Genomic DNA, 9,997 nt, shown 5'->3' with positions numbered 1-9,997 from the left:
GGGGGGGTCAAATCAAATCCTAATATTTGATTTTTGACTTCTCTAGCTCATTAATGTAAAGTGGAATTTTAGCTCATTATGAGCTGATTTTTAGTTCATTTATTGAACTAAAAATTAGCTCATTATTTCTTAAATTTGACTTTTGTTCTTCCCCCACTTTTTCCAAACATTTCCCTACCCTTTCCTCTCCCTTTTGTCTCTTGAATTACCTTAATTCCCTGTACCTTTGGCCTGTTGCAGTTTTCCTGCTGGTTTTCCTCCCACGGAATGCTGCTGTCCCTTTGATTTGCTCTTAAATTTATTGCCCGTGGTCCCCCTTTTTACCGAAATAAATATGGCTGCTTGGTCCCTGTGCTTGGCTGCTGGAATCCGTGATGTATTTGCTTGAAACCATGGCTTTATTCCCTGTTTTTTGCTGTGCCTTTTGGGATTTCGGTATAGTGCCTGTTGACCTTTCATTCCCTCATTTATTTGAGTATTTGAAGGGTTTTTGGGGCTATTTTGGGACATATTTCTGTACAGAAATATGTACTTAATTTTGCCTTTTCATTTACCCCTTTTTATTGAACTAATTAGTGGTTATAATGGCTGTTTGTATTCCTCTTTTATGCCTATATATAGAGGAAGTTTTGTGGCTGTTTTAGAGTAGTGATGATTATGATTTTTGGAGAGAAAACCTGAGAGGTTTTTTATTGGAAAAAGCTTGAGAGCTTTGTTCCATTTCTTCTTCTACTTCTATGGAAATCTTGCGAGCTCTTTCCAACCTTCGTCTTGGCTTATAATCTCTTTCTTCTCTCCATGGTGATCATTCCATCTATATCTTTCGTCTCTAAGTGAAGCAACTTTAGGGTGTCGTCAAGTGATTGAGTCAAGTTTGTAAGTCGTTATAATTTTAAAAGTTTGTAAGTCATTTTATTTTCTAATATAAAGTTGTTTTGGTTCAATTGTCGTATTTTGTATCCTTTTGGGTATTTTAGTGAGTTTCTTTTATATAGGAAGTGTTTTTTATTTGTGATCAAAAATTTGGGTCCCTCTCCCAAATAATTGATTGCATCAAAAAGTTTTGAGAAGAATGATACAGCTGGTAGGGAAAACCGTGGAGAGAATAAAGAGATAGGAAACCGAGATGAATTATAAGAGAGAAGGAAAATAAGTAAGCTCGCAAGCTAACACAAACCCGTAGGTTTCATGCTCCAAAAATTATCACATAACTCTCTTTTTTTTGCAGCAAAACAACCCCCATATATAGGTAAAAATAGAGAAAGAACAGCCATAAATCTGCCTAGGAAACCAGCAAGAAACTAGTTGTCACCGTTCCTTTTGGAGCCATCAATACATTGGAAATAGCAAGGGAGGGGAACGAACAGCATGGGGAAAACAACAACCATAAATATGCCTAGGAAACCAACAGTCACCTCTCCTTTTGGAGCCATCAATACATAGGAAATAAAAAGGGAAGGGAACGAACAGCATGGGAAAAACAACAGCCATAAATCTTCCTAGGAAACAAGCAGGAAACCAGCAGTCAACACTCCTTTTGGAACCATTAATACATAAGAAATAGCAAGGAAGGGGAACGGACAACATGAGGAAAACAAATAGGCAAGTTTTGCCTACATCAATTTTCCCCATGTGGAGAATTCTCATCTCCTAATGAGAATGCCTTAGTCCACATTGGAAAATATCAGGATGACGACATTGCAAACTTAGGTTGAATGACAGTGCTTCATTGATGTTATAGCAATAGCAAAATTCAAATTAAGTAATTATTGCATAGGTTATATGATTGATTGTAGAGCCCATTCTCCTAGCAGGTTCTTGGGCCCCCATCAAATTATTTAAATCACTAAGGTTAAACTAAAAAAGAGATCACTTGTAGCAACATTTACGTTCAAAATCAGTTTTGGCTACTTTAACTTTTAGTCATTTAAATATCCTGATAAGGGTAAAAGGTGTGCAAGGAAAATCTACTATATCCTCCTACATAGTAGCCTTGCATTCACAATCATGCCCAAAAACATTAGAGCGAGAACATAACATTACATGTTCATAAGAAAAATCATCAAGTTCTCATTCCAAGCCTACTAACTATTATCTAAACAAATGGCAGTTTATTTTATTACTTCCCAAACAAAAGTTTTATTACTCGTGCACTCCACCCTTAGGGAATCCTTCCTATCTTATTATGGGTAAGATTTAAACTAAATATATAATTTTAGAAGAGTAAACCCCACTATTTTGATAACCCCATTTTGGCCTCATCATTAATTAAATCCAAATTTTGTTAAATCCTACCATTCACATGGTTTAAATGATTAAATTTTTTTATATCTCATAATTCATAAATATTAAATATTGAAATAAATAATCAATCAATTTGACATGACTCAGCAAAGTGTCCTTTGGCTACAAATAGAATTTAACTCAAGTAGGATTTAGTAGTTTCAATAAATCTAAAATTAATAAATTTTGGGGGGGATTTAAATTTGAAAAATATTGGCAAGATAATTGTTAAATATTGCTAAATCATTATACAAAGTTGGCGTATTTGTTTACAAATTTAAGATTTCTGAGATGGAGAAATTTTTTAATCTATTAAAACCTATGAGTGGTATGATTTAACAAATAATAGGCCTAAAATGGTACTTATCAAAATATCATGATTAAAATCTTCCAAGAAAATATTTGGCAATATTTAAGCTAAGGGACTATTTGGTGGTTGGATTTGAGCAACATTTATGATGGATCTACCATAACTCCTACCCAACAATAAAAAAATGCAAACTTAAATCCTGATGATTTTCAAATCCCGTTTTACTTCTATTTCGACCTAAATCTCATATTTACTAAATCCAAAGGTTACCTTCTTCACTAGTGAGCTCCTTTTGACTTCTTTGCTCCTTTATAACCTTGATCTAGGAGAAAGATGAGTGGCATCACTTAATCCCCCCACCTCGCAAGCTTCTTTTTCCCCTAACAAGTTTGCATATTGGTTAAGTATGCTTTCACTCGCTGATTTTCTTTCTTTTCTCGAAGACTTTGAAATCTTTTTTTTATTTTAATTCAAGTATTAAATTTGAGGAAAAGAATGAGGTCACAAATACAAGTTTCCTTATTTCTTCATATCCTTCTTCATTAAAACTTATATTAAACTAGTTATATCTGATTTAAAATTCAATGTATATTAACAAAGGGTCTGACTTTGAGATACTCATTGGATCTCGTCTCTTTTTTTTATCTCTAATAATTCTATCATCTTAGATATGAATATTATATTAAATTAATTCAATAATTTATTAATTAATAATTAATTGGAACATCATTTATGCTAATATTGATCATTTACTTCATATTTTTTAGAGAATGAAAGAATAGTGGTGTCTAACTATTTTTTGTTCTTAGCTGTTTAGACGGCCTCGTTGTTCAACAACCTTGCTCCTGACTTCTCATTGTTATAGTTGTGAAACATATTTTAATTTAATCATCAATAACTATTATTAAAATGTTATTTGAACTACCATACTCAAATAAGTAGCCAACAATTCATCAAGATTTAACCTCTGTCATGCCAAACATTTTTCAGAATTGAACAAGCACGGGATTTACTAGATTTACCAAATCCTACTTGAGTTAAACCTTACTAGCAGCCAAACAGCCCATAAAGGATGACTAAACCCTAAAATAATATACCAAGAAGTCCTTTAAGCTAAATTAACCCGATGTCAAACAATAAGAATGCTGGAAATATGCAAGCAGATTTACAGCCTACCGAATGAAGAGCATACCTGGACAAGAAATAAAGCCGTGGCTCGAGTTTAGCCATATCGCCTTAATCGGAGAATATAGGGGACAAAAAAACACGGTGAAGTTAGGAGAGAAGATGAATAAGGAAAGGAAGGAGAAGAAATCGAACCTCGCGTCACAGTCGATCGTTCGCCGTTCGCATTTGGATTTCGAGGGTTCTAACATTTTCAGAAAGAGCACTTGAGTAACGCTTTATCACATTTACCGACGCCGAACCCATCGACGCGTGTCGTTTCCGATTCCTTTTGGTGGATACAGTGGCTGTAGTGGTAATTTTATTACTAATTAAACCATTGAACAATATCATCAAATTTTTATCCAATTACACATTATATCAGCTACATAAATATTTTTTTTCTTTATTGTGTCTAATTAAGAGTCAAATTCTCATTTAGATCTGACAGTGAAAGGTCATTTCTAACATTTTCTAAGTCTTTTTAGGTCAAATTTTACCTTTCTTAATATAGATTAAATCTAATATATCTACTCTTCTAACTGAGTCATCTGAAGTAATCTCACGTCACTTTAACTTAACCTTAAGTTGATATTATAATGTGATCCTTGTACTCATGTTGGTCTAGTTTTTATATATTATGGGGCATACTCTTAGGCTAAAATTTTTTAGCATTAATCTTTACGCTCGCCTGAGTTAAGAGAATTCAACTTCTAATTTAGGAAAGCCCTGTAACTTACATTTTCATCTTGTTCTATGGGCTTGCCAAAAGGAGACAATTCTTGGAGTGTTAAAAATAAAATTTTAGATATTCATGAAGAGTTACTTAACTTAAAGTTAGTTCGACCTATGAGACACCTTCATTTGATAATTTTTAGGGTGGTTGCATTATCATGTTATGCACCGTCACATAGTTTTTAGATGGCCAACTCTAGTTATGGATGGTGGGTGCCTATTATTTATAAGGATTTTAATCACTTTTGTTTGTGGCTATGACCTATTATTGATATGTTAACTTAATTAATGAGAAAGACATGAATCAAAACTTCTGAAGAGGTGAGCATTTATGGACATTGAGGGGGATGTCACTTCAAATCTATATAAATCTGTGATGTATTATTGTTAATCTAACCTTCTTGTCACACGACATTTTTCCTTTCAAGATTCCTATTATAAATTTTAATAAAGGGTTACTTTTTCTTCATTGCTCCTTGCATTGTTTATCATTTTTTCTCAATTGACTTGCCTTACCTCTATCTTGAGTGATATGTTGTGTGATCTCATTTGTTGGGTTGAGGATTCTATAAGTTCTGATTTTCGTAGTCTTTTGTTGAATGAATAGCATGACATCGAATGACTGCAGGTAGAGTTCAACATCAAGATTATTGGTGGGTTTGGCTCTTTTTTAGGGCTAGTTTTTGAATTGTCGAAGAATGAAAATTTTTATTTTTGTTTGGATCAATTCTACAGTGGACTAAAACTCCCACTTTATAATAAGGTGCTGACTATCCACAGATGTTATGGGCTAATACCCACTGATATTGCACATAGTACCTTGTCCTCCTTATTGCATTTTCCACCCACTTTCAAGAGAGGCACTTCAATGGATCATTCGTCTTTTTTGTAATTTGTTTGGGTCTATAAAGATCAAGTGTGGTGACATTTTAACTGTAATTTATTTTGCACCTAGTCTTTGTTGACTAATTTAAAATAAAAAAAATGAAGAGATGTATCTCTTCATGAGTCCGATTTGGTCCCGTCTCAAGTAATTGAATGCAAAAATATACAATACTTGACTACGATGACTGCCTTTCAGCAAATCTAAGCAATAAAAAATAAGAAACTTAAAAAAAAAAAACTTTACACTTTGTTCGCTAACCTCGCTCATCCTTCATCCCTCCATTAATTAGCCCGAAACCTCGATTTGACTCTAGCACCTCCACTCACAGTTTTAACTTTGCTTTGGAAAAGATGCAAAGCAATTTTCTTTAGGAAATTTTATTTCTGAAATTTTAGTTTTGAAGTCGAACACGTCATTATGTACAATATACTACCCTAAAAGGTAAAAATATCATTATATAATGGGTTCATATAACAAAACTGTAAGCTTCAACTTGATTATTATAGCCAAATTCAATAAAGAACTACATATGACCCCGAAAGGATAAAATAATATTCGATCGAGTATTTGGATGTGATAGTATGGATGAAATATCATTAATTTCATATTTAAGGTTATGATAATAAATGAAATATCTTCCCAAGGAAAGAATATATTGTTTATTATTAATCATTTAAATATGAAGATAATGATCATCGTTGATTTTTTTATCTTTCCAAAGAGAATTAATTAATTTTTTTAAAATGATCTGGGATCTTTAAATCTCCTACGAAAGTACATCCTCGTAGTTAATTACATTATAGGAATTTTTTGTTTTCTATGAACACTCTCGATTAAAAATAGTAGGAGCTCTATTTAGAATTTTCAAGGAGTGTTATCAAAGGAAGCGAGGTTGGAATTTCAACAGGGATTGGAGCAAATTTGAGGAGTTATTTTGGAGGACAATAGAGGAGGAATAGGAGGCATTTTGAATTCTGAAACAATTTAGAAATGCATCAATCTATCACATGTGTTAGGCTTTATATATTGGTTTAGATAAAATTTTAATTTAATTTAAAAATTTATTATAATTTTGGGATTATATTTCTGAAATTGATGACTTATGATTTTACGTACGCCCCTAAATCATAGATCTATTTTGAGCACTAAACCATAGTGGCATGAACCTAGCTAATGAGATGCAAATATGAACTTATCCCGGCCTAAATTGGGGAGCCAGCTAACCGTCTAATACTTTAAAATCATGAATCGTGTCTTTTATAAAAGGTGGGTAGGGATGTTGTTTAAGTTTTAAGAAATTGGGTTTGATGTTTAGTGAATGCCCTAATTGACATCTTTACTTATGTAGAGTGATTATGTTCGTATGCAATTAAAATTTTAATTCTTTAATTAGTTTCTAATGTAATGCATGTTGATTGACCTTGTATACATAAATGATATGAAACATTTTTAAAAAGGCTTAAAAATAATTTTTTTCTAAAGATTGCACAACATCCCCTAGACAGAATTGCACCCTAATAGGCCAGCTGGTCTACCATAACTCGTAGGTGGGGAGGTGCCTAATAAGGAGGAGAATGTATGATATGAATGCATGAAACTTTCGACGAGCCCGTGCTTACTTCTTAAAATTATTTATCTTTCTATTTTAGCCTAAAATTTTATTTAATTATGAGTAAAAAAATGTTGGTCCTTAAAGAGCCTAACCATTTCCAGGCTAAAAAAAATCTACATGCAAGAGTAAAAATTTAAAAAGATTATGAAACTCCTACTACACAGAAATAAACACAATAATCAATTCATGTAATCAACATAAATTAAATAAGTGTAAAAGTCCACTTGGTAAATGCCACTTAATTACAATCAAGGTCTGCATAAATTAAAAGTGTCTAGGTACCACTAACGACAACCCTAATTCTAGTCCTTGGAATAACGCAAGTAATTTTCAAATGGGATATTTTGAGGACTTCCTTTCTTCCTCTTCCTCTCTTCTGCGAGATCCTTGGATTCCTATAGTATGGATATCCAAATGAAAAGAACTCCTCCCCGAATGTGTATATTTTTCCTCTTTGAATTTTTAAATCATCCTAATTTGAATCTCCAAATAAAAGAAACTCTCCCCTAAGAGATGCTTCCCTTCTTTTTGGATTTCAAATTGGATGGGTAATATCTCATTTAAAATTAACTTTCACAACTCGATTCAATTAAAATTACTTATAAAAAATTTAAAAGAATCTAAACAACCTGCATATTATCCTAAGCAGTTATAATTAAAATCACCAAAATCATCCTAAGAAGTTATATAATTTCATTTGCTTAGATTTGAGCATAAACACACTTATCCATGATCTTTTAATTTAATGGAGGCTTAATAATTTTAGCACTTGTAAAAAATTTGTCAGTTAAATTTTAATTTGCCCCTTTTATTTTAGCCCTACATGAGCATGGGCACATACATAAAATTTTGTAAGCATCCAAATAATTTATAACCTAGGATTAATTTAATGCCCATCACATCAATTCATATATAGCATGATAAAATTAACACATCATAAAGCATCATATCAACCAATTCATTACAACCAGATTGCGGTGAAATCCACATAAAATCTTTACACACAAGCAGCATGAAAAGAAAAGAAGATTGTCCTAGCCTAAAACTAGAAGTGATTATCCTAACAAACCATCTGTACTGAGTGCATCAGGCTATGTGATTTGTATATATCTTATGTTTGATAGTTGTTGAAGTTTTCTAGTATTTTAATTTTTTTGTTATAAATCAAAGGGTATTTTAATTTGAGTTTGAGTGTAGTATTTTAATGTTCATTTTATGATTAATTTTTAAGTGTTGAGTAATTACTGCATTTGTTTACACTAGTGCCGTGAAGTTTATTTCATATCCCTTTGGGCTAAGTTAATAACCTCATAGGTCCAGGTTGACATAATAGTAACTAATAATATTTAATTAATTTAATTAGTTTAAAATTAAGGTTTGATGATTTTTAAGTTAATTAGTTGGTTGCTAATGTGGCTTATTAAATTTATTATTTTATTTGGCATCAACTGGTTCCTGGTGTTGTCACAATGGGATTGAGAAATTAGGCCTCCTTAAGACACGTAGCCCCGCAGCTCAATGTAATTCATCTTATAAACTAGGTTGATGTAGTTGTATTAGCGAGTTAATTTTGGTTAAGTAATTAATAATCAATTGATTTTATAGTTTTGCACTTTATTGAATTCATTTGTGGCATTATCACAGTGGGCTCAAGGAACCAAGCATCCTTAAGACATGTAACCCCACAGTTCATGATAATCCATCTTAAAAACCTCATCAATGGAGTATTTTTTTTTTTTGTCTTAAGGGGTTAGTTATCAGATTTGATTGATTAGATTAATGTTAGCTGGAGTTTTGATCATTCATTGAATTTTTAAGATTTTATGAATTATTTTAATTCATTAAATAAAGTGTTCTAATTTTGACTTTTTAAATTAAATTCAATTATGAAATTTTTAGTATTTTTCATAAATACTAGACCATAAGATGAGTAAAAGAACACTAAGTTTGCTAGATTTAGTGGTGGCTCATTGGTGTGTAAATTTGAAGTTTTCTTAGCACTTCTCCAATTAGATCTTGAGGTTAGTTTATGATTCTTATCATGATTGGGCACAATATAAGCTATGTGGTATCGGGTCATATTGGGTCAGGTTCTGACATGAAGTCTTGGTTCTCCATGTTAATTGATCTCTCCCTATCACATTGCTTCGCTTCTCTTAGTACTTGGTTTCTGGTCAACAACATCAATCCACACTAATTGCATTTAAAGCCATGTTGGATATGAAATTATACATGGGTATCATCTTAACCCTTTTTGCATGATTGGTTAAGCTATTTTTGAGCAATAAAGAAAGATTTAGTTGAGTAAGAGGAAAAGGCTCCCAAGCTCTATTTCATTTTGTGAATAGAAATTGGCATGAAGTCCTAAAAAATAGTTATTAACCAAATATTTTAGGGTTAGGAAAGCTACGAGATGTCACTCCTGAGAAATAAAAAATAAATATATGATTTGACTGCTATAGTTACATGGATAAGATCCTAACATTTCCACATAAATGGTTATCTCTAACATGGCTCTAAGATACTCTTGATGAATGCCTTCAATGATTGAGGCCTCTGATTACGATTTTAATTATATTGCTAAAGTTGCTTGTTAGGTGGATGAGCATGTCCTACTTATTAAGTGTATGTTTTCTTATTTAAGGTGAGCTCTTCTAATGTGAGTGCCTCAATTGGGAGAGTTCGCCTAAGGTTAGTGCCTCTGAGGTGGATCCCCTCTGGTTGAGAAGAGTGTACTGTGGGAAAAAACCTCATGAGGGACAAGCTTGCTTTATCTCATTTGATTCCTCAACAAGCATGTCTAATATACACACATATAGAGAGGGAGATAGAAATACATCATAAAATATGTGTTCAAATTCAAATTTTGGGCAAACAATCTCCTCTAATCATTGGTTGCCCTAATAAGATATTTAAGAAAATATTGACTTTATATGCCCCTTAATGTCCAAATTTAGAGAAATATGCATATCATTTCATTCGTTGAGGAAATATGCTCGAAAGTTTT

At 32.3% G+C, this 9,997-nt stretch overlaps 1 protein-coding gene across 3 annotated transcripts in view; it reads right to left on the bottom strand.

The window, feature by feature from the left end:
- The window catches only part of LOC110101237, a 19,203-nt gene extending 15,154 nt beyond the window's left edge, over nucleotides 1-4,049 (bottom strand). The window contains exons 1-2 of one of the 3 annotated variants that reach the window (XM_020829041.2): nucleotides 3,914-4,019; nucleotides 3,786-3,828 (exon numbers count right to left, since the gene is read on the bottom strand). In XM_020829041.2, coding sequence (XP_020684700.1) covers nucleotides 3,786-3,823 — 38 coding nt within the window. In that variant the 5' untranslated portion in view covers nucleotides 3,824-3,828; nucleotides 3,914-4,019. Of the gene's footprint in view, nucleotides 1-3,785 lie in introns of all 3 variants that reach the window. The other 2 variants (XM_020829038.2, XM_020829039.2) reach the window with 2 other exon arrangements.
- Nucleotides 4,050-9,997: the final 5,948 nt, after the last annotated feature.

The sequence above is a fragment of the Dendrobium catenatum genome, unplaced genomic scaffold (genome assembly GCF_001605985.2).
Source record: "Dendrobium catenatum unplaced genomic scaffold, ASM160598v2 fragScaff_scaffold_1220, whole genome shotgun sequence".
Classification (NCBI taxonomy): domain Eukaryota; kingdom Viridiplantae; phylum Streptophyta; class Magnoliopsida; order Asparagales; family Orchidaceae; genus Dendrobium; species Dendrobium catenatum.
This window is presented reverse-complemented; position numbering and strand designations above follow the sequence as displayed.